The sequence below is a fragment of the Chiloscyllium plagiosum genome, unplaced genomic scaffold, assembly GCF_037043375.1.
Source record: "Chiloscyllium plagiosum isolate Xiang-an unplaced genomic scaffold, Cpla_swu_hap1 HiC_scaffold_7, whole genome shotgun sequence".
NCBI classification, from domain to species: domain Eukaryota; kingdom Metazoa; phylum Chordata; class Chondrichthyes; order Orectolobiformes; family Hemiscylliidae; genus Chiloscyllium; species Chiloscyllium plagiosum.
Window position 1 is genome coordinate 37540366 of NW_028270145.1, and position 25342 is coordinate 37565707.

General features: G+C 45.0%; 1 protein-coding gene across 11 annotated transcripts in view; it reads right to left on the reverse strand.

Annotated features, from left to right (window-relative positions):
- The window catches only part of map3k13 (mitogen-activated protein kinase kinase kinase 13), a 160438-nt gene that overhangs the window by 26531 nt on the left and 108565 nt on the right, over positions 1-25342 (reverse strand). For all 11 annotated transcript variants that reach the window (XM_087988940.1, XM_043693384.2, XM_043693388.2 and 8 more), the window contains 6 exons: positions 21372-21555; positions 20019-20210; positions 7725-7883; positions 6192-6350; positions 1708-1816; positions 46-155 (listed from right to left, as the gene is read on the reverse strand). In XM_087988940.1, the coding sequence (XP_087845066.1) occupies positions 46-155; positions 1708-1816; positions 6192-6350; positions 7725-7883; positions 20019-20210; positions 21372-21555 (913 nt within the window). The remainder of the gene's footprint in view (positions 1-45; positions 156-1707; positions 1817-6191; positions 6351-7724; positions 7884-20018; positions 20211-21371; positions 21556-25342) is intronic.

A 25342-nucleotide genomic window follows, 5' to 3' on the forward strand; every position in this document is an offset into this window, starting at 1 on the left:
AGTTACAAGGGATATACTGCATTATGAGTCAGGCAGAGCACATACCTTAGCTCCTCTCTCCTCCGTCTGATTAATTCTTCATCTAACCGATGAATGCATGTCCCTTCACTCTTTATCTTTTCAAAGTGCTTCTTCACTTCTTCCCTCCATTCAGCCTGCAAATCAAATGTGCCCTTTATTTACAAGTGCAACTGTGTACAAAGGACTCACACTGAGACACAATATTAGACTCCGGTCTGTGCTACCAGAGCCAAGGTGGCCACTCTTCACATGCGATTTGAGGTCTAGAATTGGTGGTGGGGTATTCAACTGGATAAGCATCGCAAATGAACAGGAATGAATCCTTGCCGCCCATAGGGCAAGGGTCACTCGGAAGGCACTCCAATCAGGAGCCCTGGCAAATATCCATCCCCACACCCTGGGACCGAAGGGGCAAGTGTCATGGTACATGATAAGATTTACACCTTGCACTTGCACCTTGACTGAATGACACTTTCTTCATGTCATTGTCACCTTTGACTCTGAAGGGCAAACAAACCCATGTCCCAACCAGCTTGGGGGCTGCAAAAAAAAGAAGTTTGATTTCCAACGTTTACAACAGTTGCCCTTACCCTATTTCCCTTGCTGGTTTCCTCTTCTACATGAGATGTTCCCTCATTGCTAGGAGACCAGCTCTAGGGCAGCTTGACAAAACCTCATTCTGGTCACCAGGTTGGGAAGCTGGGAGCATGCTCTTTTGACTACGGAATGCAGCACAGCCACATCTGCTCTCTGATGTTCCCACTTGTGTGTCCATTTTTCCCAATAAGATAAATATGAGGTGCTGCATTTTGGGAAAGCAAATCTTAGCATGACTTATACACTTAATGTTGAGGTCCTAGGGAGTGTTGCTGAACAAAGAGACTTTGGAGTGCAGGTTCATAGCTCCTTGAAAGTGGAGTCGCAGGTAGATAGGACAGTGAAGGAGGTGTTTGGTATGCTTTCCTTTATCGGTCAGAGTATTGAGTACAGGAGTTGGGAGGTCATGTTGCGGCTGTACAGCACATTGTTTAGGCCACTGTTGGAATATTGCGTGTAATTCTGGTCTCCTTCCTATTGGAAAGATGTTGTGAAAGGGTTCAGAAAAGATTTATGAGGATGTTGCCAAGGTTGAAGGATTTGAGCTATGGGGAGAGGTTAAATAGGCTGGGGTTGTCTTCCCTGGAGCATTGGAGGCTGAGGGTGACCTTACAGAGGGTTATAAAATCATGAGGGGCATGTATAGGGTAAATAGACAAAGTCTTTTCCCTGGGGTGGGGGAATCCAGAACTAGAGGGCATAGGTTTAGGGTGAGAGGGGAAAGATCTAAAAGTGACCTAAGGGGCAGCTTTTTCACGCAGAGGGTGGTATGTGTATGAAATGTGCTGTCAGAGGAAGTGGTGGAGGCTACTACAATTGCAACATATAAAAGGCATTTGGATGGGTATATGAATAGGAAGGGTTTGGAGAAGTATGGGCCGTTGCTAGCAGGTGGTACTCGATTGGGTTGGGATACCTGGTTGGAATGGACTAGTTGGACTGAAGGGTCTGTTTCCATGCTGTATGTCTCTATGACTCTATGACTGGATCTCTAAGACTGGTTGGGATATGGGGATAATGTCCCCACGAATATCCAAGCATGAGGGGGGGCAGGTCTCTTTCTCGCTGACTGTCTTCCTGCTCACTTACCTGAGATTTAAAATAGGTTTCCTGGGGGGTGCCCAGCACATCAGCGGATGCAATGTCCAAGTGAAGGAGGATCTGCCGGAAGGATGGTCGGTTGCGAGGTTTACAGTGCCTGAAAGTACAGAGCAGCTCCTTTATCAACTGTATAACTTCACTCGCGAGCTTGCCATCCTCTGTCTTTGTCTTCTGTACATGGACTGCATTTCCCAAAGGTTCTGAATCACTCAAAACAAGATCTGCCTGCTAAAGTCTTTTATAACGTGCATACCCACCCCCTTACTCAGATATTGAGGAATAGAGACTCACAGGGAGAGTACATGAGTGTACAGAAATGCAGGGGGGTGATGGAGAGAGTAAGAGAGACAGGTACACAGATGGAAAGAGAAAGTGTGTTCAGGGAAGGGAGGGAGACAGTGGGTGAGACAGAGAGAGAGAGACAGACAGAAAAAGTGCGTGTGTGTACAGGGAAGAAGAGGCAGACAGTGTACAAGGAGGGAAAGACATGGAGAGTGAGACAGAGAAAGAGGGAGGGAAGGAGGGACACAGTGAGAGATCGAAAGCATAGAGGGAGGGAAATGGATAGTGAGACAGACAGAGAGTGAGATAGAGAAATAGAGTGACAGCGAGGGAGAGACACAAACTGGGATGTGTCAGGAAATAAAGAGTAAGTGACAGAGAGAGATACGGGGGGTGGGGGTTAAAGTCATAGTGAGACAAACTCAAGAACGGGGAAAAGAAGAGTGATTGATTCAAGAGGACAGAGACAGAAAAAGAGAATAATGCAGACAGACAGAAACTGGAAGGGAGGGAGATACAGCAAGACTGTCGGGATAATTTTGACATTAGATTGGATTAGATTAGATTAGATTAGATTACTTACAGTGTGGAAACAGGCCCTTCGGCCCAACAAGTCCACACCGCCCCGCCGAAGCGCAACCCACGCATACCCCTACATTTACCCCTTACCTAACACTACGGGCAATTTAGCATGGCCAATTCACCTGACCTGCACATCTTTGGACTGTGGGAGGAAACCGGAGCACCCGGAGGAAACCCACGCAGACACGGGGAGAATGTGCAAACTCCACACAGTCAGTCGCCTGAGTCGGGAATTGAACCCAGGTCTCTGGTGCTGTGAGGCAGCAGTGCTAACCACTGTGCCACCGTGCCGCCCTAAATGGGAACATTAATGGGAACAAACAATAACAAAGATGTGATTTACTAATTTTATCTTCAGACAAATTAAAAATCAGTTGGTGAGAAAAACAGAGACACAACACTTGCATTTAGAAAAAAGAGCAGCAAACATTGCAGGGCTCCTCAAAATACCAGGAACTAAGCCCTAAAATGCACGCCTAGGATAGGAAATGAAAAAAACTTGATCAAAGATGTATGTTTTAATGAGGAAGGAATGAGGTGTGGCAAGATTTCAAGAGGGAATTTCAGAGTTTCAGGCCCAGGAAGCAAAGTAAATCAGAGAGGTACTGTAGGTCAGTTGGAGCCTTGAGAGCTAGGTTACAGAGATTGGCAAGGGCAAAGTTGATTGAGACATTGGAAATGAAAGAGGAGAATATTGAAGCCAGACTCCAGAGCTAATGTAGACCAGGGTCTGATGAGTGAGAGCGGGTGCAAGTTAGGATTGAAGCAGGGTGGATGATTGGAGAGTGGTCTGGTGGGTTCTTGGAATAGTCTTGACTCCTGGAACTAAAGCTTTTGATGCAGGCGTTTCAGCAGCAAAGGAACATCAAGAGAATGGGAATGTTATACAAGGACAATCTGAATTACATCTCACAGAGACATGTGAACCCAGCATGCATAAAATGACCAAGGGGAGGGATGGATACAGAGGCACAGCGATTGTGGTAGTGACTGTAGATAATGGTCTTGTCCATCTCAGTATTGTTTTGGAGGAAGTTCCTGCTCATGGAGGTCTGGGAGAGGCTGAACAGGCTGGGGCTGTTTTCCCTGGAGCGTCGGAGGCTGAGGGGTGACCTTATAGAGGTTTACAAAATTATGAAGGGCATAGATAGGATAAATAGGCAAAGTCTTTTCGCTGGTGTCGGGGAGTCCAGAACTAGAGGGCATAGGTTTAGAGTGAGAGGGGAAAGATATAAAAGAGACCTAAGAGGCAACTTTTTCATGCAGAGGGTGGTATGTGTATGGAATGAGCTGCCAAAGGATGTGGTGGAAGCTGGTACAATTGCAACATTTAAGAGGATGGATATATGAATAAGAAGGGTTTGGAGGGATATGGGCCGGGTGCAGGCAGGTTGGACTAGATTGGGTTGGGACATTTGGTCGGCATGGACGGGTTGGACCGAAGGGTCTGCTTCCATGCTGTACATCGCTATGACTCTAAAGGGCTGTGGGGCACTGGTCAGCCAGAGCTAGGCATCCTGAGTGATGGGGCAGGGGCAGTTTGTAGCTGAGAAATAGACTAGAACGTGGAGTGAGGGTTTGAGGATCGTTCAGTCCCTGGGGTGTGGGTGACATCAAAGTGATAGTGCTGTATCAGAACATAGCAGGTGAGAGCAGGCCCATACAGTTCAATGAAGGAGGCAGGGAGGATAGGGGGGGGAGTCAGTAATGTCCAAGGCAGAGAGAGTAGAATGGAAAGAGAGAGAAGGATAGAGCTGGGATCGGGGTGGGGAGGGGCCAGTCGAGAATGGAGACAAACAAGGAGGAGGGATAGACACATAAAAGGAGAGAGACAAAGATAGGTAGACAAAGAGCAAGAGGTGGAGATAGAAGGAGAGAGATAGACAGTGACACAAAAAGTCACAAAAGGATAAAAGCAGAAAAGAGTAGAACTGAGACACAGGAGAGAAGGATAGAGGGAGAGGATGTGGAACAGAGAAGGCGGGGTGGGAAGAAGAGGGTAGAAAGGAAAGCATGAAATATTTGAAACCACTTCTGACAGCATTCGGAAGTCTCAGAGTATTTACAGCTGACTATGAGAGGATACTGGCTGTTACACAGGGAACCATGATAGCCAGTGTGCAAAGAGTGACTGAGTCGAAAAGTGTGGCACTGGAAAAGCACAGCCGATCCAGCAGCATCCAAGGAGTAGGAGAGTCAACATTTCGAGCATGAGCTCTTCATCAGGGCATCCCTGCAAAGAGTGACTGGCAGGAATGCTTTGAATGGTGTCGCTTGAGCGACAAATACTGGTCAAATCAACAAAGAGAACTCACTGCTCCCCTGGGAATAGTGCTCAGGGAACTTTACAGGAGAGCAGAGGAACAGCTTCAAACAACATCAGCAAACTGACAATGCACTGTACTGGAGAATCAGACCAGAGAAGGAGAGAGATAGAAAGATAAAGAGACAGAAAAACACAGACAACAGAAGGAACAGAAACAGTGCAGCATGGGAGAGAAAATGAGAGAGAGAAAGGCACATTGTTCTGGATTATTACTGTACTGTACTGCTACATGTAGTCACTGTAGGGTAATGATATACAATGACACAGCAGTGTGCCAGTCAGCTCCAAGTACCCATCCTCCCTACAATCTCGACTGCAGTGAGAGTACAGCTTAGCTCTGTTCAAACAGCAATAGCAGGCAGCATGTAATCCCCAGGAGAATCTGGGGCAGGTCCACTGGGCACCATTAGAATTGTATCAATGCCCCCCTAATCTCAGTTCACCCATACTCTGTGTTGCATAGGAGTCCAGCCCAGCTCTGCGTAGGAGGAGACTGCCTCACACAATATTCTGTCCTCCCCCAGTGAAGTTCCTGAAGCTCCTGTATTCTCCCCATGCCACTCAGTTACAGATGGGCTATTCTACCAGTCTCCATCAACTCCAGCCCATATTGTACGATCTGGAGCCCTGTCAAAACCCAGGAACTGAGAAACAGCTCTTACTCTGCTGTGGTGTTCTCTTTCTCTCATGTCCCCTTCTTAGTGTAACCCATAGCGCGCTCTGTCTCTCCCTCTATCCTGAGCACTCTCTTTCTCTCCAACTTGAGCAAGTTTATTTTCTCTTTCTTTTCCTCCCTCACCCTCTCTCTCCACCTAGAATTCTGGCGCTTTCTCTCTCTCTCTGTCTCACACACACACACACACACACAAACTCCTTCCCCACCACATCATGGCTCCCCCCCTCTCTTTCCTCCCCCCAATCTTTCTCTCTCCCCTTCTCCATCTCAGTTTCTCTTCCCCCCACCCCTCTCCTCCCCTCCCCCACCCCACACCAATCCCCATCCTTGGCAAGCTCATTTTCTCTCTCTTCCCACTCCTCCAGCCTGGGTGCACTCTCTCATCCTCACCCAGCTCTTTCTTTCCTTATTCCTCTCTTGTTCTCTTCAACCCTCTTTCTCTCTTTCCCTCTCCTCCTTCGCCCCTTCCCTTTTACCCAAACACACTCTCGAGGAATGGCACCAGAACAGGGTTGCTATTCTCTTAGTTGACTCCTTGTATGCAAATGTTGACGCTCAGCCTCAGGGATAGGGTGGGGGTGGGGGAAGAGGGGGAAAATCACTCACCAGGTTTGCTTCATGAGGATCTTGAAGCCATCGGGACAGGTGGATGGGACAGGTAGGTGCAGGCTATTACTGCCCACTCCCCAGATGATAGCAGAAGAATCGACGTCCTTGTAGGGCACCTCTCCAGTCAGAAGTTCCCACAACACTACCCCAAACGACCTGCGCCAGACAGGGGACACAAGCAGCGGAACACGTGACACTCTAACACTAAGATCTGCACAGATTTCGAGGAGGTAACACTGATATGACAGTCAGTCATCGCCTGCTCACATTGCTACATCCCCTGATCCAAATCATCTTGGGCATTGACATATTTACTTTCTGCTACAATTAATTAACTGGGGAAATGAATTCCACGTCCTCCCATTTGTACACATGGATAGAACTGGGGAGGTGGTCGTATGGTGGCACTATCACTGGACTAGTATTCCAGAGTGTGGAGGTGCTGGGTTGGACTGGGATCACTTCACTTCATCCGATGAAGGGGCAGCACTATGAAAGCTTGTGATTTCAAATAAACCTGTTGGATTATAACCTGGTGTCATATGACTTCTAACAGTATTCCAGAGGTCCAGGCTAATGCTGTAGGGATACTGTTTCAAATCCTAACAGGGCACCTACTTAAAAAAAATTGTCTGAAATTATATGCCAATCTCAGAAATTGTGGTTGGATGTCAAAATCCATCTTGTTCACTAACTTGGCCTACTTACCCATCCTAGAATCATACAGCACGAAAATAGACCCTTCGATCCAACTCGTCCATGTTTACCAAGGTTCCAAAACTTGCCTGAGTTTGACCCATAAATTCTTCCTAAGCCAGTTAAGAGTCTACCATATTGCTGTGGGTCTGGAGTCATGTATCAGCCAGATATTTAATTTCAAATTTCTTTTTATTAAATTCAAATTCCATGATGAGATCTGAACCTGGTCCTCAGAACATTATCTGTATTCCTGATAATTCCATGTTCGAGGGGCAGATAGGAATGGACAAATTGCCTTACCAGCTACATCCAACTTTAATATTTTATATTGCCCATAATAGGGGAACAAACACAAATTGCTAACTTTCTTTTTGTATTTGGTCATCAGATGGGAGCTAGTTTTCACAACTTAACTCCCCATTCGCCGTATCAGGTTATAGGATAGAATCACAGAATCTCTGCACAGTAGATAGAGGCCATTCAGTCTGTCAAGTCTGCACTGACCCTCCAAAGAACATCCCACACAGACTCTGCCCTCCATCTTATCTCCATAACCCCACATTTCCCATGGCTAATCCGCCTTACCTGCACATCCCTGGACATTACGGGGCAATTTAACATGGCCAATCCACCTGTCCTGTACATCTTTTGACTGTGGGAGGAAACTGGAGCAGCCAGCAGAAATCCTCACAGACACAGGGAAAACATGCAAGCTCCACACAATCATCCAAGGCTGGAATTGAACCCGGTCCCTGGTACTCTAAGGCACTGTGCTACCAGACCACCCTTAGTTGCCAGCCTAAAATCCCCCCACACACTTCACTCACTCACCAAATGTCCACTTTTTCAGACACAGGCTCATTGCGAATCACTTCAGGTGCCATCCAGGCCACAGTGCCAGCGAAGGACATCTTGGTGCTTTTGTCGCTCAGCTCCTTGGAGGTGCCAAAGTCAGAGATCTTCACAGTGTCGTCATGGGTAACCAGGACGCTGAAACAGGAGAGGAAAGGGACCAGAGGCCTTAAACCAAGTGACCTGCTAAAACCGAGCTGTCAGTCAGCACCACCACCCTCAATCCTGCCTCTACTCTGCCTACTTACCCATCCTAGAATCATACAGCACGAAAATAGACCCTTCGATCCAACTCGTCCATGTTTACCAAGGTTCCAAAACTTGCCTGAGTTTGACCCATAAACTCTTCCTATTCATGTACCTGTCCAAATGTCTTTTAAATGTTCTAACTGTACCTGCATCTACCACTTCCTCTGGCAGTTGATACCACATATGAACCACCCTCTGTGAAAAGTTGCCCTCAGAATACCTTAAAAATATGCCCCCTAGTTTTGAACTCCCCTACCCCAGGGAAAAGACCTTAGCTATTCACCTTATTTACAACCCTCATGACTTTACTGACCTCTATAAGGTCACCCCTCAACCCCCTATGCTGCAGTGAAAAAGGTCCCAACCTATCCAGCTGCTTCTTATAACTCAGACCCTCCAATCCCAGCAGCTGAGTAATCTCCCAAACCTCACGCCAACTGGCATCCTGCAAACACCCACTATAACGTAGCAGTCGAGACAACTTTTTAATGTGGGCACAATTGAGGGGGTGGTTTAGTGAGGGTAAAAGATCTGTTGTCATCCATACATATGTGGATTTCACTAGGGAAAGGGATAATGGAGCTACATGTGGGAGAACATAGGAAATTGAGAGATGAGAAGGCATTTAGTTCCTCTAGCCCATTCAAAGAAATCATGGGATAATCTTCTACCTTCATTTCCCCATCCCATGCCTTTACTCCAGATATCTTTAATCTCTGGGAAGCAATTGATCATTTATATTGCCCTATAATAAGGGAAAAACACAGATTGCTAACTTTCTCAAGTCTCAAGGACTGAGTCCCCACAGTCTCTGAGATGGAGAATTCTAAACTTTCACCACCCTCTGAGTGAAGAAAATTCCCCTTTGTCTCAGTCTTAAATTATTCAAATCTTATTTTGTTCCTTTGGTTCTTGAACCCATCCCCAGACAGGAGAAACATTCTTCCTGCTTCTACCCTGTCCATCCTGTAAGAATTGTGCATGTTTAATCAAAATCCCCTCTCATTCTTCTAAACTGTCGGGAATACCCTGTCTCCTCAATCTCTCCTCAGAGGTCAGTCCCACCAACCCAGGAATCAGCTGCATTCCCTCTATGGCAAGTATATCCCTCTTTAGATAAGAAGGACAGAACTGTACACAGCACCCCAGCTGCAGTCTCACTAAAGCTTTATACAACTATAGGCAGACTTAACACCTCCTCTTGCGATACGGGTCAATATCCATTTGGATTCCTAATTGCTTGCTCCATCTGCATGTTGACTTTCTGGGATTGGTGAACAAGGACATCCAGGTCCCTTTGGACATTAACCCTTTCCAACTTCTCACTATTACAGAAACACTCTAGATTTCTATCTTTCCCCACCAAAATGGATAACTTCACATTTTTCAACATTGTATTTCATTGCTCACATTCTTGCACAGTTCCTTAACCTGTCTAAATCCCTATATTTACAATGTAGCCTTTAACTCACTCCTTGGATATGTTATTCCATATATAAATATTCTGAGTATTTGAATCAATGCCAGCCTGTGCATGTACATTTGAGGTATGTGCACATACATGTTTCTGTATGCAGATACACACATTTGTGTGTATCTGCTTATGGACAGTTTTGGTCTTTTGCACACGTATCTGCATATTGTGCTTGTATTCACATATTTGTGCGCCTACTGGTGTTCATGTATTCATCATGCCTCTGTGGGGTTGAAGGTAAGGGACCTACTGGAAAAGACAAGGTGTGCTGAGGCTGTGAGGAGTCCTGTACTTGTTAGAATATGGAAGAGTGAGAGGTGATCTTGCTGGAACCTACAGGATTCTTTGGGGACTTGATTTGGTAGATGATGAAAGGTTGTTTCCCCTTGTAGGGGACTCTCAGACTAGAGTTCAATCATCCATGTAAGGGCTTGCCCATTGAACATAGAGATGAGGAGGAATTTTTTTTCTCAGAGAATAGTGAATCTGTGAAATTTATTTCACCACAGAGGGCTGCTAAGGCTAGGTCATTAGGTATGTTCAAGGCTGAGACAGACAGGTTTTTAATCAGTAAGGAAATCAGGGGTTATGGGGAAAAGGCAACAGAGTGGAGCTGAAGATTATCATCAGCCAAGATTTCATTGAATGGGGAGTAGAGACTTGACAGGCTGAATGGTGTACTGCTGCTCCTAAGTCTGATGGAAAGCACATATAGAACAAAGAATCCCTACAGTGTGGAAACAGGCCCTTTGGCCCAAGTCCACACCGATCCTCTGAAAAGTATCCCACCCAAACCTATTCCCCTACATTTACCCCTAACTGACGCATCCGTGAACACTATGGGTAATTTAGCGTGGCCAATTCACCTGACCTGCACATCTTTGGACTGTGGGAGGAAACTGGAGCACCCGGAGGAAGCCCACGCAGACACTGGGAGGATGTGTAAACTCCACACAGACAGACAATCACTCAAGGCTGTAAACAAGGTGCCATGGCTACTACAGAAATTAAGACTGCAATCTAAAGGGCATGAAGATCATCTCGACATTCCCATTCACAAGGTTTTCAGACAGCAGAGAGCAAACAGATTGCAATACTGGATTAAAAAAACATGACAACAATGAAGAGGAATGATATGCCAGATAGATCATTTAATCTGGCGATGTGGTTTGCAGTGAAGAGCAGAAACAGGGCTGTCATACTGTTGGGTGGGTCCAACATTAGACTCCAAAAGCAAACAAACGGGGAGATGAAAGAGCAAGTACATAGTCAAGGTCAGAACTCAGTTAAACTTGGAGTCGTTATGAAAAAGGACAAAGATCGACCAAGAGTTTGACAGGTGGGGAAAGACCAACTTAACCAAACTGAGGTGTCACTGGCCAGAGTGACTGGAACATTGAAGTGTCAGGACAGTGGGAGGCATTGATGACGAGATACTGAAGGCTCAGAGCAACCAAGAAAAATAGGGAACTCCTGAAGCTAGAGGTCAAACAACAAATAGAGCAGATTGAGGTTAAATTAAAGCTGTTCTCAGAAACTGAGAAGTTAATACTGTACATAAACCAGAGGAGAATAGAAAGTGCAAGGGCGAGGAAATTAGGAAAACAATGAGAACATGAAAATATACGGACAACATAAAATCAAGGGAAACCTAAAAGGAGACTCTAAGTAGTAAAGGCTCCAACCATTGTTGTCCAGTTCTGTGTCTAAAGGCCTGTTTCTGTTGGAATGGAGAGCTGTCTTTAGTGTACCATTATTTAAAAAGGGAGGAAGGGAAGGTCGGTCAATCTAATCTTGATGATGGGCAAATTATTAGGAAAAGTTCTGAGCGACCATCTTTTAAGGAGACAGGAATGAATAAGGACTGTGCAGCATGGATTAAGGGATGGTCACGTCTGACTAATGCATTGGAAGTTTTTTGACATAAAGAAGGCAAGACATTTGATGCAAGGCCATTGAACAGGTCACACTTGACCAATGGACAAAAAAAGTAAAAGTTCTTAGGATCAGAGAGGAATGGCAAATTGTTTCCAGAACACTCTCAGTGGCAGAAATTAACGGCAATGAAAGCAGATTGCATTGACATAGTGCCCACACTGGAATGAAGTGTCTGGAGGAGCTTCATAGGAGAGTTATAACACAAAGCATGGATATATTGAGGCACATAAGGAGGCACTATGGGAGATAGCCAAATGAACAGTTGAAAAGCTGAGATTTCAATGGAGAAGTTTTCTTAGTAATACACCAGTGTTCCTTCAGGGTGCAGCATGTGATGAGCTTCTTCTGCACAGTTCACCTCTTCCCTGTAGAAAGGGGGGGGTGGTAACAGATGTGGGGGAGTGGCATTTTTGATGAGGGATAACATTACGGCTGTAGTTAGGAAGGAAATTCCTGGGAGTACGTCCAGGCAAGTTATTTGGGTGGAACTTAAGGCGTGGATCAGTACCTGGGACTAAGATGTTGTGGCCATCACGGAAACGTGGATAGAAGAGGAACAGGAATGGTTGTTGGAGGTTCCTGGTTACAGATGTTTCAGTAAGATTAGGGAGGGGGGTAAAAAAGGAGGGGGGGTGGCGTTGCTAATTAGAAATGGTATAACGGCTGCAGAAAGGCAGTTCGAGGGGGATCTGCCTTTGGAGGTAGTATGGGCTGAAGTCAGAAATAGGAAAGGTGCAGTCACCTTGTTGGGTGTTTACTCTAGACCCCCCAATAGCAGCAGAGATGTGGAGAAACAGATTGGGAAACAGATTTTGGAAAGGTGCAGAAGCCACAGGGTAGTAGTCATGGGCGATTTCAACTTCCCAAATATTGATTGGAAGCTCTTTAGATCAAGTAGATTGGATGGGGCGGTGTTTGCGCAATGTGTCCAGGAAGCTTTTCTAACTCAGTATGTAGATTGTCCGACCAGAGGGGAGGCCATATTGGATTTGGTACTCGGTAATGAACCGGGACAAGTGATGGGCTTGTTAGTGGGTGAACATTTTGGTGATGGTGACCACAATTCTGTGACTTTCACCTTGGTTATGGAGAGAGATAGGTGCGTGCAACAGGGTAGGTTTTACAAGTGGGGGAAGGGTAATTACGATGCTGTAAGACAGGATCTGAGGAGCATAAGTTGGGAGCATAGGCTGTCAGGGAAGGATGTCGTGGAAATGTGGAACTTTTTCAAGGAACAGATACGACGTGTCCTTGATATGTATGTACCTGTCAGGCAGGAAAGAAATGGTCGTGTGAGGGAACCTTGGTTGACGAGGAAGGTTGAATGTCTTGTAAAGAGGAAGAAAGAGGCTTACGTAAGGTTGAGGAAACAGGGTTCAGACAGAGTAGTGGAGGGATACAGGATAGCCAGAAGGGACCTGAAGAAAGGGATTAGGAGAGGTAAGAGAGGGCATGAAAAATCTTTGGCGGATAGGATCAAGGATAACCCAAAGGCATTTTATGCGTATGTGAGAAACAAGAGAATGACGAGAACGAGGGTAGGTCCGATCAAGGACAGTAGTGGGAGACTGTGTATTGAGTCGGAAGAGATAGGAGAGGTCTTGAATGAGTACTTTTCTTCAGTATTTACGAATGAGAGGGACCGTATTGTTGAAGAGGAGAGTGTGAAACGGACTGGTAAGCTAGAGGAGATACTTGTTAGGAAGGAAGATGTGTTGGACATTTTGAACAACATGAGGATAGACAAGTCCCCCGTGCCTGACGGGATATATCCTAGGATTATGTGGGAAGCAAGAGAGGAAATTGCAGTACCGTTGGCAATGATCTTTTCGTCTTCACTGTCAACGGGGGTGGTACCAGGGGACTGGAGAGTGGCGAATGTTGTGCCCCTGTTCAAAAAAGGGAATAGGGATAACCCCGGGAATTACAGGCCAGTTAGTCTTACTTCGGTGGTAGGCAAAGTAATGGAAAGAGTACTGAGGGATAGGATTTATGAGTATCTGGAAAGACACTGCTTGATTAGGGACAGCCAGCACGGATTTGTGAAGGGTAGGTCTTGCCTTACAAGTCTTATTGAATTCTTTGAGGAGGTGACCAAGCATGTGGATGAGGGTAGAGCAGTGAATGTAGTATACATGGATTTTAGTAAGGCATTTGATAAGGTTCCCCATGGTAGGCTTATGCGGAAAGTCAGGAGGCATGGGATAGAGGGAAATTTGGCCAATTGGATAGAAAACTGGCTAACCGGTCGAAGTCAGAGAGTGGTGGTAGATGGCAAATATTCAGCCTGGAGCCCAGTTACAAGTGGAGTTCCGCAGGGATCAGTTCTGGGTCCTCTGCTGTTTGTAATTTTTATTAATGACTTGGATGAGGGAGTCGAAGGGTGGGTCAGTAAATTTTCAGATGATACGAAGATTGGTGGAGTTGTGGATAGTGAGGAGGGCTGTTGTCGGCTGCAAAGAGACTTAGATATGATGCAGAGCTGGGCTGAGGAGTGGCAGATGGAGTTCAACCCTGCCAAGTGTGAGGTTGTCCATTTTGGAAAGACAAATAAGAATGCGGAATACAGGGTTAACGGTAGGGTTCTTAGTGAGGTGGAGGAACAGAGGGATCTTGGGGTGTATGTTCATAGATCTTTAAAAGTTGCCACTCAGGTGGATAGAGCTTGTAAGAAGGCCTATGGTGTATTAGCATTCATTAGCAGAGGGATTGAATTCAAGAGTCGTGAAGTGATGTTGCAACTGTACAGGACTTTGGTTAGGCCACATTTGGAGTACTGTGTGCAGTTCTGGTCGCCTCACTTTAGGAAAGATGTGGAAACTTTGGAGAGGGTGCAGAGAAGATTTACCAGGATGTTGCCTGGAATGGAGAATAGGTCGTACGAGGATAGGTTGAGAGTGCTAGGCCTTTTCTCGTTGGAACGGCGAAGGATGAGGGGTGACTTGATAGAGGTTTATAAGATGATCAGAGGAATAGATAGAGTAGACAGTCAGAAACTTTTTCCCCGGGTGCAACAGAGTGTTACAAGGGGACATAAATTTAAGGTGAAGGGTGGAAGGTATAGGGGAGATGTCAGGGGTGGGTTCTTTACCCAGAGAGTGGTGGGGGCATGGAATGCGCTGCCTGTGGGAGTGGTAGAGTCAGAATCTTTGGTGACCTTTAAGCGGCAATTGGATAGGTACATGGATGGGTGCTTAAGCTAGGACAAATGTTCGGCACAACATCGTGGGCCGAAGGGCCTGTTCTGTGTTGTATTGTTCTATGAACTGAGAATTAAGAAAGGGATGATCATGTTATTGGAATTGTAATATAGACCTCCCACTAGTCAACGGGAAACTGAGAAACAAAATAGTCAGGAGACTCAGTTATCTGTGAGAATAATAGGGTGGTTATGGAATGGGATTTTAATTTTCCAGATATAGACTGGGACTGTCATAGCGTTAAGGATTTAGATGGAGAGGAACTTGTTAAGTGCGTACAGCAAAATTTTCTGATTCAGTTTGTGCGTGTATCTACCTGAGGAGGTGCAAACTTTGACCTGCAATTGGGAAATAAGGCAGGGTAGGTGATTGAGGTAGCGGTGGGGGAGCACTTTGGAGCCAGTGATCGTAATTCTATTAGTTTTAAAATAGTGATGGAAAAGGATAGACCAGGTCCAAAAACTAAAGTTCTAAATTGGGAGAAGGCCAATTTTGATGGTATTAGGCAAGAACTTTCAAAACTTGATTGAGGGTGGGGATGTTCATAGGTTAAGGGATGGCTAGAAAGTGGAAAGCCTTCAAAAGTGAGATAACAAGAGTTCAGAGACAGTATGTTCCGGTAGAGTGAAAGACAAGGCTGGTAGGTGTAGTGAATGCTGGATGATTAGAGAAATTAAGGTTTTGGTTAAGAATAAGAAGGAAGCATATATGAGGTGTAGACAACAGAGATCGAGTGAATCTCGAGAAGAGTATAAAGGCAGTAGCAGTATACTTAAGAGGGAAATCAGGAGGACAAAAAGGAGATGAGATAGCTTTGGGAAATAAAGTTAAGGAGAATCCAAAGGGATTTTACAAATACATTAAGAACAAAAGGGAGACAATAGGGCTCTAAGGTCAGCAAGGCAGCCTCTGTGTGGAACCGCAGGACATTGGGGAGGTACAAACAAGTATTTTGCATCAGTGTTTACTGTGGAGAAGGACAGAGAACATTGGGAAGTAAATTGCAACATCTTGAAAAACGTCCATATTACAGAGGCACTGAATGCCTTAAAACGCATAATGGTGGATAAGTCCCCAGGACCTGATCAGGTGTACCCTGGAACTCGGTGGGAAGCTAGGGAAGTGATTGCTGGGCCTCTTGCTGAGATATTTATATCATCGATAGGTGTGAAATGCTGTAAGACTAGAGGTTTGCCAATGTGGTGCCATTATTTAAGAAAGATGGTAAGGAAAAGCCAGGGAATCATAGACCGGTCAGCCTGACATCAGTGGTGGGCAAGTTGTTGGAGGGAATCTTGAGGGACAGGATGTACATGTATTTGGAAAGGCAAGAACTGATTAAGGATAGTAAAGATGGCTTTATGTGTGGGAAATCACATCTCACTAATTTGATTTGAGGTTTTATGAAGAAGTAATAAAGAGGAGTGATGAGGGCAGAGTGGGGGACATGATCTATAGATCACATGGAATACGGGGAGAACTAGCCATCTGGATACAGAACTGTCTTGACAGTAGAAGATAGAGGTTGGTGGTGGAGGTTGCTTTTCAGACTGGAGGCCTGTGACCAGCGGTGTGCCACAAGGATCGGTGCTGGGTCCACTGCTTTTTGTCATTTATATAAATGATTTAGATGTGAACATAGGAGGTATAGTTAGTAAGTTTGCAGATGACAACAAAATTGGAGGTGTAGTGGACAGCAAAGGAGGTTACCTCAGAGTGCAGTGGGAGCTTGATCAGATGGGCTAATGGGCCAAGGACTGGCACATGGGAGTTTAATTTAGATAAATGTGAGGTGCTGCATTTTGGAAATCCAGGCAGGACTTACACACTTAACGGTAAGTGTTGCTGAACAACGAGTTCTTGCAGTGCAGGTTCTTAGTTCCTTGAAAGTTGAATCACAAGTAGATAGAATAGTGAAAAAGACATTTAGTAAGCTTCCCTTTATTGGTCAGTGCATTCATTATAGTGACATCATCACCATCACATGATCAGACTCTTAAAGTGACAGTCCATCATTCTTACACAAGGAGAATGAGGTTTGAGAATTGGGGAGGTTTAGTGAGGGCATTCCAGAGCTTCAGAACTCAATGAGGAAAGGTTAATTGTTGAGTAATTTAAATTGGCGATGCCCTGGAAACCAGAATCAGATCAACGCAGCTATCTCAAGAGGGGGTTGTGGCGTGAGGCCTGTAGAAGATTACAGGGAGGGCGAGGAATATAAGACAACAAAGGGATCGGAACACAAGGACTCAAGCAAGACTGTTGCTTACCTGGGAATCTGGGTAGGTGAGAGAGCACAGCAGCAATGGGTGAAGGTGAGGCAGGTTAGGACTAGGGTTGCAGAACTTTAAAATTTCGAGTGAGGAGAATGTGAGAGGTCAGCCAGGAGAACAGTCAAATCCCCGAGGTAACAATTTCCTTGGTGTGGTTGTTCAACAACAGATGAGCGGAGGCACAAACAGTGCCAGGAGAGTCCGGTTCAAACTCAGGAGTCTTTAACAGACAGTGTTAAAGACAGCACAGAAATATGTCAGAGTGACGCCCCAGCATCAGAAGTGACAGCAAGGTAGCAAACTCGGACAGTTGCTGGGGGAGGGAAGAAGATGCTAGCTAAGGAACAGCGTAGTTGGCTTTAGTTTCCCAGTTATTCAGTCAGAGGAAATTTCTGCTTTTCCAGTACTGGATGTCAAATAAACAGCCTGATAATTTAGTGACAGGTTCACCAGATTAACTTCAGAGAATGAAAGGTGTGTTTTATGAGGAGAGATTGCGCAGTTTTGTCCTATACTCACTGTAAATTTGTAGGATGAGAGGAGATCTAATTGAGGTACGTAAGATGCTAAAGGGAATTGACAAAGTAGTCATGGAGAGGTCGTCATGTGAGCAATCTAGAATGAGAGGTCATGGTTTTAGGATAAAACACAACAGATTTAAAGCAGGTGAGGGGAAATTACTTCTCTCAGAAGGTCATGAATCTGTGGAATTCATTACCTCCGAATGTGGTGGATGCTGGGATATTGAGTAAATCTAAGGAGGAAATAGATTTTTAATTAGTAATGGGTTAAAGGGATAACGGGGCGGGGAGGAAATTGGAATTGAGGCCGAGATGGGATCAATGTGATCGTACTGAATGGGAGAAGAGACCTGAGGGGCTGAATTACCTAATCCTGCTCCTAGTTCTCATGTTCTTATGACAATGGAGAAGTCGAGAGAGGCAATAGTGAGATAGAGCTGGCAATTGTCAGTATTCATGTAAAAACCTAACATTCTGCTTTCTGTTAATGCTGCTGAGGGGATAGCATAGAAATGGCAGTGGGGTTTGGGGGCAAGAATAGAACCCAAGGGAAACTAGAGGTCAAGATTTGTAAAAGAAGACTATTTATCATAGATTCCCTACAGTGTGGAAATAGGCCATTTGGCCTAACAAGTCCACACCAATCTTCCAAAGAGTAACCCACCCAGACCCATTCTCCTACCCTATAACTTTCCATTTACCCCTGACTAATTCACCTAACTTACACATCCCTGAACACTATGGGCAATTTAGCATGGCCAATTCACCTGGCCTCCACCTTTGGACTGTGGGAGGAAACCAGAGCACCCGGAGGAAACCCATGCAGACACGGGGAGAATGTGCAAACTGCACACAGACAGTCGCCTGAGGCTGGAATCAAACCCAGGTCCCTGGCGCTGTGAGGCAGCAGTGCTAACCACTGTGCCACCATGCCACCCTGAGGTGGAGTTTTGCAGAGGTCTAAGCCCTTTACTTATTGTGCTACCTGAATTTTTTAGAATTAAGTGTAGGCGCCACAAACTGGCGTAGCATTGAAGGAAACTGCAGAAATGATATCCAAAGATTATTCAACTGGGCAGAAAAGTGGGAAATGGAATTCTGTTCAGAGAAGAGTAAGGTTGTGCACTTAGCAAGGAGGAAAGGGCAGGACATTATATTGTCAGATACAGAGAACTGCAGAGGAGCAGAGCAGCTTTGGAATGCCTATCCCATAATTCCTGAAGGTCACAGGAGAGGTAAATAAGGCGATGAAGAGAGCATATAGATGTCACCCAGTGTTACTGAGGCCTGGAATATAAAGGAGGTCATGCTGAAAGTGTGTTACGCATTGATTTGGAACAGCTAGCTTTCGGGTAACCACACCCTGGATTTCAAGCTGAGGACAGACCACCCAGGGATGAGGTGAAGATGATACCCCTGCCTAGCCAGGTTGGCCTTCAGCAATTTCATGGCTTTTGGGCTTGCCCTTGCTTGGTAATACAGTTCTGGCCCTCACAAGGATGATGGGATCACACCCAAGCATTCAATGAGGAGATTTCTGAGAACACTATGAGGAATGGGGAAGATTAAACCCAGTTGGAAAGTTGAGTAGGTTCTGCATCGTTCTTTGAAACAGAGGAAGCTGAGAGAAAATTCAATGGAGTTGGGTGCGTAAAATTATGAGGGGCCCAGAGAGAGTGGATAGAATGAACTAATTTGTCTTCACGTGTAGAAATTGACAAAAGGATCGAGGAGGGGTTGAGGAGAAGGATTACACCCAGAGGGTGATGGGGATCAAAAATGCATTGCCTGAAAGGCAGGAGGAGACAGTAACCCCTCAGCGCCTTTAAAAACCACTTGGACATGCATTTGAAGTGTTGTAGGCAAGTGCTGGTAACCACGGTTCTATTTTTTAGTGTTTTGGGGAGGTCTGCCTGGATTGCTCACAAAATAAAGCTTTTCACTATGCCTCGGTATACGTGACAATAGATCAATTCAATTCACAATGGGCTGAACAAGCTTCTCCTCTGCCATTATGTTTGTGTGCCTGGCCTGGGGTTCAGAAGGACAATGACAGTGCCTGTTCAATTCCCTGTCCTTGTTCAGTTCTCTTCAGCCAATTCCGGAGAGTGAAAGGCCGTACTAAACCAGCACTGATGGAAACACCCACCAAAAAGCTCAGAATGAAGCATCGGCTGAACAACAAGCCTGTATTCGAGCAGAGGCCAAATAGAATAAATGTTGACGCCAATCTTTGTGTGCCAGGTTAGCCAGTCATTCCAGTGAGTGGGGAGTCAGGTTGGCTCAGTTGGCTGGATGGCAGGTTTGTGATGCAAAAACAGAGTGGATTCAACTCCCACACCAGCTGAGGTTACCAGGAAGGATTCTCCTCCTCAACTTCTCCCTTCGCTTGAGTAGTGACCCTCTGGTTAAACCAACACCAAGTCGTCTCTCTTTCTAATCAGAGTAGCCCCATGCCCTGGTAAGACTATGGTGACTCTACCTTAATTATTCCAATGCCTAGATTAATTTTATGTAGACAGGTACTTTTCACAATGGGCATGGATGTCCAAGCTGTTATATACGTGTGTACGTGCAGACATACATACATGTGTTGAGAGTAAACACCTTTTACTCACTTAGGTGATTTGAGGTCTCGGTGGATGATCTTGTGTAAATGTAGATAGTTCATTCCACTGGCTATTCCTGAGGACCAATCCACCAACAGTCGTGGTGTGATCTTACGGCCTGCTCGTAGAACCTCATACAACTGGCCATGGGCACAATACTCCATAATAATACAGTAACATGGTGCTTGGGTACACACGCCCCTAGTGAGAAAGGAAAATTCATCATTTTGGCATACAGGACACTGCAAACCAGATGCTTCGGATTAGTTTCCTGACAATGACCAGCTCAAATCGACGTGATTGAGAATCTCAGGTCAGCTGTAAACTTTGGATAACAATTCATGTTGCCCAAATCTCTCTTGTTCACCCACACTACCCACCCTGTACATTACATATGGTTCAGCACAGGATGAGATACAGAGTATAGCTCCCTCTAACTGTCCTCCATCAAACACTCCCAGGATAGGGACAGCACAGGGTTAGACACAGAGTGAAGTTTCCCCCACTCTTGAACTGCAAGTACAGCTGCCTCTAAGCTGCTCCCATCAAACACTTTCAGGGCAGGGACAGCATGGAGTTCAATATTTAGTAAAACTCCCTCCACTCCTTTAAATGGAATGTAAAGCTCTTCCCACACTTTTAAACTACAAGTAAATGAAACGTAAAGCTCCCTTGACACTGTCTCCACCAAACACTCCCAGGAAAGGTACAGCACAGGGTTACATACAATGTAAAGCCCCCTCTACTGTTTTAAACTAAATGTAAACTGAAAGTAAAGACCCCTTGGCCCTGTTTCATCAAACACTGCCAGCATTGGTTTAGATTCTGAGTAAAGCTTCCTCAACACAGTTCTCATCATACACTGCCAGGACAAGGGACAACACAGGGTTAGATCATGATTAAAGCTCTCTGTAAATTGTCCTCATCAAACACTTCTAGGACAGGTACGGAACGGGGTTATTTACAGAATAAACCCTCTAAAGACTGTCACAATGACACACTTCTTATATGAGGCCTTGTGTTCAGTCCCACTCAGTGACACATCACCTTTCACTCAGATGGCCAGATTTTGCTATAAGTGGCTTTTTGTTAGTTGTCCCAGTTTGGTGTACTTCCTTCCTACTAAGGTAGGAACTGCAATGAAAGGACACAATTACACTTGACAACATCCTCTCAGTCCAACAGCCCCAGTACAGTCTCATCCCATCAGTGCGGGTTAGATTCCAACCCAAAAGTCAGAGATTAAAGGTCATTTTCTGGCCATCAATTCCAATATCCTCAGGATGTTTATTTGTAAAGCTCAGTTGGGAATGTGCATGTCTCCCAGCCCCCCCAACCCAACGTAGTGGATGTAAGCCATACTTGAATGCGATGATATTGGGATGTCTCAATTTCCTCAGGTGCTTGATGTCTGTTTCCTTCTGTTCCCGCACTTTCTTAATGGCCACGTCTTCACCTCGGAATTTCCCCAAAAACACAGCTCCTTGGGCTCCGCTCCCCAGCCATTGCAGCTCCGAGATCTCCTCAAAAGGCACCTCCCAAGAATCTGCGAAGTGATCAAACACACCAGAGTGAATACACCGGATCCCAGTCCTTGCAGCTGCGAACTTGAGCAAGCAGCCAACCTCACAGCTTTGCCACCATCCACCCTGAGCTCACCGCCACGAGTGGTCCAGTTTGATGGTATCAGTCAGTACTGCCATAATTCATCCCAATGCCCTTGAAAAAAAATCAAGAGATGAGGCATCAACTAGAGATTCCTATTTCGCTCATAGTGTGGCATAGAAACATAGAAAATAGGAGCAGGAGGAGCCCATTTGGTTCTTTGAGCCTGCTCCACCATTCAATATGATCACAGCTGATCATCCAACTCATTCTCCTCAGACCCTTTAATCCCTTCAGCTTTAAAGAACTATATTTAACTCCTCTTTGAAAATATTCAATGTTTTCTCTCAAAGTTTGTATGAACATTGGTGCTAAATGATATACTAGGTAGTACACACTAAGTAGTAAACAACACTAACTTATATGCAATGGTAATCTGTAGAAATTGCAAACTGCTATGTAATTCTACCCTGGTACACATATCCAACAAGTACATAAAGCTAACATGCTGATAACACATGACAATACAATGTGACACAAAAAGCTGGCATAACACACAGTGATAAACAGTACACAATGTCATTCCTCAGGTATCTAGGCTGTGGAGAATGGAACACTGGAGCCAAGTATTTGTAACTTTCATCTGGAGTCATGATTTGGAGATCCGGTATTGGACTGGGGTGTACAAAGTTAAAAATCACACAACACCAGGTTATAGTCCAACAGGTTTAATTGGAAACACACTAGCTTTCGGAGCGACGCTCCTTCATCAGGTGATAGTGGAGGGCGCAATCCTAACACAGAATTTATAGCAAAAATTTACAGTGTGATGTAACTGAAATTATACATTGAAAAATTGATTGTCTGTTAAGCCTTTCATCTGTTAGAATACAGTGATAGTTTCACTTCTTTCATGTGTAAATCACAAAACTTTTTTTTAAAATAGTTGCATTCTCGGGTTAGCTGTTAACAATGGTGTTAGCTAGACAGTATGTTGAAGGTGTTGGCCCCCTGTGTTCTCTGTCTATGACCTGATGTTTAGATTGATTGTAATCTAAAAAGTGAGATAACAGAGTTCTACATGGATTCATGCAGTTTTTGAGCAAAGTACAATGTAACTCTGCAAGTCAAAATTCACCCCACAAAATATATGTGTGCATGTGGGTCTTTGTCTGTCTATGTTTGTCTGTCTGGGTTGGGGGTTGTGAGTGTGAGAAAGTGTATGTGTGTGTGTGTGTAGTGAGTGCAGAGTGTCTTAAGTCTGTGAGGGGGTGCATGTGTGAGTGTGGGTGTCTGTGTGTGTGTAAGGGTGTGTGTGGGTGTCTGTGTGCACGTCTGTGTGTATGTGTGTCCGTCTGTATAGGAGCGCCTGTGTGTAGGAGTATCTGTGTCTGTGTGTGTGCGTGCAGGAGTATCTGTGTGTGTGCGTGTGCGTGTGTGCGTGTGTGTGTGTGTATAGTACAATGGTGGTCACCTGTAATGTGACATGAACCCAAGGTCCCGGTTGAGGCCCTCCCTATGGGTACCGAACTTAGCTATCAGCCTCTGCTCGGTCACTTTTCGCTGCTGCCTGTCCCGAAATCCACCTTGGAGGATGGTCACCCGAAGGTCCGAGGCTGAATGTCCTGGACCACTGCAGGTACTCATGTGACTCAGCCAACATTGTCTATCTTATACGTTGCAGGCAGGGATGCCCGGAGGCATGGTACATTGGGGAAACCGAGCAAAGGCTACGACAATGGATGAATGGGCACCGCACAACAATCAACAGACAGGAGGGTTCCCTCCCAGTTGGGGAACACTACAGTGGTCCAGGACATTAAGCCTCGGACCTTTGGGTGACCATCCTCCAAGGTGGACTTCGGGACAGGCAGCAGAGAAAAGTGGCCGAGCAGAGGCTGATAGCTAAGTTCGGTACCCATAGGGAGGGCCTCAACTGGGACCTTGGGTTCATGTCACATTACAGGTGACCACAATGCACTATACACACACACAGATACTCCTACACACACACACACTCTCACACACACACAGGCGCTCCTATACACATACACACGGACACACATACACATAGACGCGCACACAGACACCCACACACACCCTTACAGACACACACACTACCACAATCACACATGCACCCCCTCACAGATTTAAGACACTCTGCACTCACTACACACACACACATACACTTTCTCACACTCACAACCCCCAACCCAGACAGACAAACATAGACAGACAAAGACCCACATGCACACATATATTTTGTGGGGTGAATTTGTACTTGCAGGGTTACATTGTACTTTGCTCAAAAATTGCATGCATTCATGTAGAACTCTGAGCTCAAAAACTGCATGAATTTATGTAAAACTCTGTTATCTCACTTTTTAGATTACAATCAATCTAAACATCAGGTCATAGACAGAGAACACAGGGGGCCAACACCTTCAACATATTGTCTAGCTATCACCATTGTTAACAGCTAACCCGAGAATGCAACTTTTTTAAAAAAAGGTTTTGTGATTAACACATGAAAGAAGTGAAACTATCACTGTATTCTAACAGATGAAAGGCTTAACAGACAATCAATTTTTCAATGTGTAATTTCAGTTACATCACACTGTAAACTTTTGCTATAAATTCTGTGTTAGGATTGCGCCCTCCACTATCACCTGATGAAGGAGCATCACTCCGAAAGCTAGTGTGCTTCCAATTAAACCTGTTGGACTATAACCTGGTGTTGTGTGATTTTTAACGTCATCTAGAGTGGCATTTATTACATAACGTAACCCAGCAGCTAGATTTCAAAAGAGAAGCAGAAAAAGCTGGAGAAACTAAGCAAGTCTGGTAACATCTGTCAAGAGAGAACAGAGTTAATGTTTTGAGTCCAGTAACTCTTCTTCAGGTTTCAAAGATGGGAGTACCCAGCAATGCTCACTATCTGAATACAATCAAACATCCAAAGAATAGAAATCAAGCACATAATATTAAATGCTACACAATATAAAGTGGTACACGACATAACCTGATGCACATTGGTAACTGGTACACATTGATAACTGGTACACTAATACTAGGTAAACTAGAGATTAAGGAATGGCTAGTTCACTGGACCTGATGGTCTACATCCAAAGACCATTGGTTACAAACTTCCAAAATGCCCATGATTCTGAAAAAATGTCCCAGTGGTTAGAAAGTACAAGTATAACACCTCTATTCAAGAGAGAAAGATAAGACAGAGCAGCAAAACTACAGGCCTGTCAGTCTAAAATCTGTCACAGTGAAAATGCTGGAATTTATCATTAAGGAGATTACTATGGGATATTGAGAAAATTAAATGGGCAGAGTCAACATAATTTTATAAAATTTGGAACATTTATTCAAGTTCTTTCAAGGTGTAACAAGCAGGTTGGATAAAAGTGGCCCAGTAGATTTAGTGTATTTAGGTTTTCAAAAGGCATTTGATAAGGTACCACTTGAAAGGTTAGTACACAACTCAAGAGTTCATGGTGTTGAGGATGATGTTGAGGCTAATATAACACCCCTGTTCAAGGAGGGAGGGAGGCAGATGATGGAGGTTGTAGGCTGGTTAGCCTGAATTCAGTCATTCGTAAGATTTTAGAGACCATCATTAAGGATAAGATTGTGGAGTACTTGAAAGTGCATGGTAAAATAGCATTGAGTCAGCATGGCTTTGACAAGGGGCGATCTTGCCTGATAAATTTGTTAGG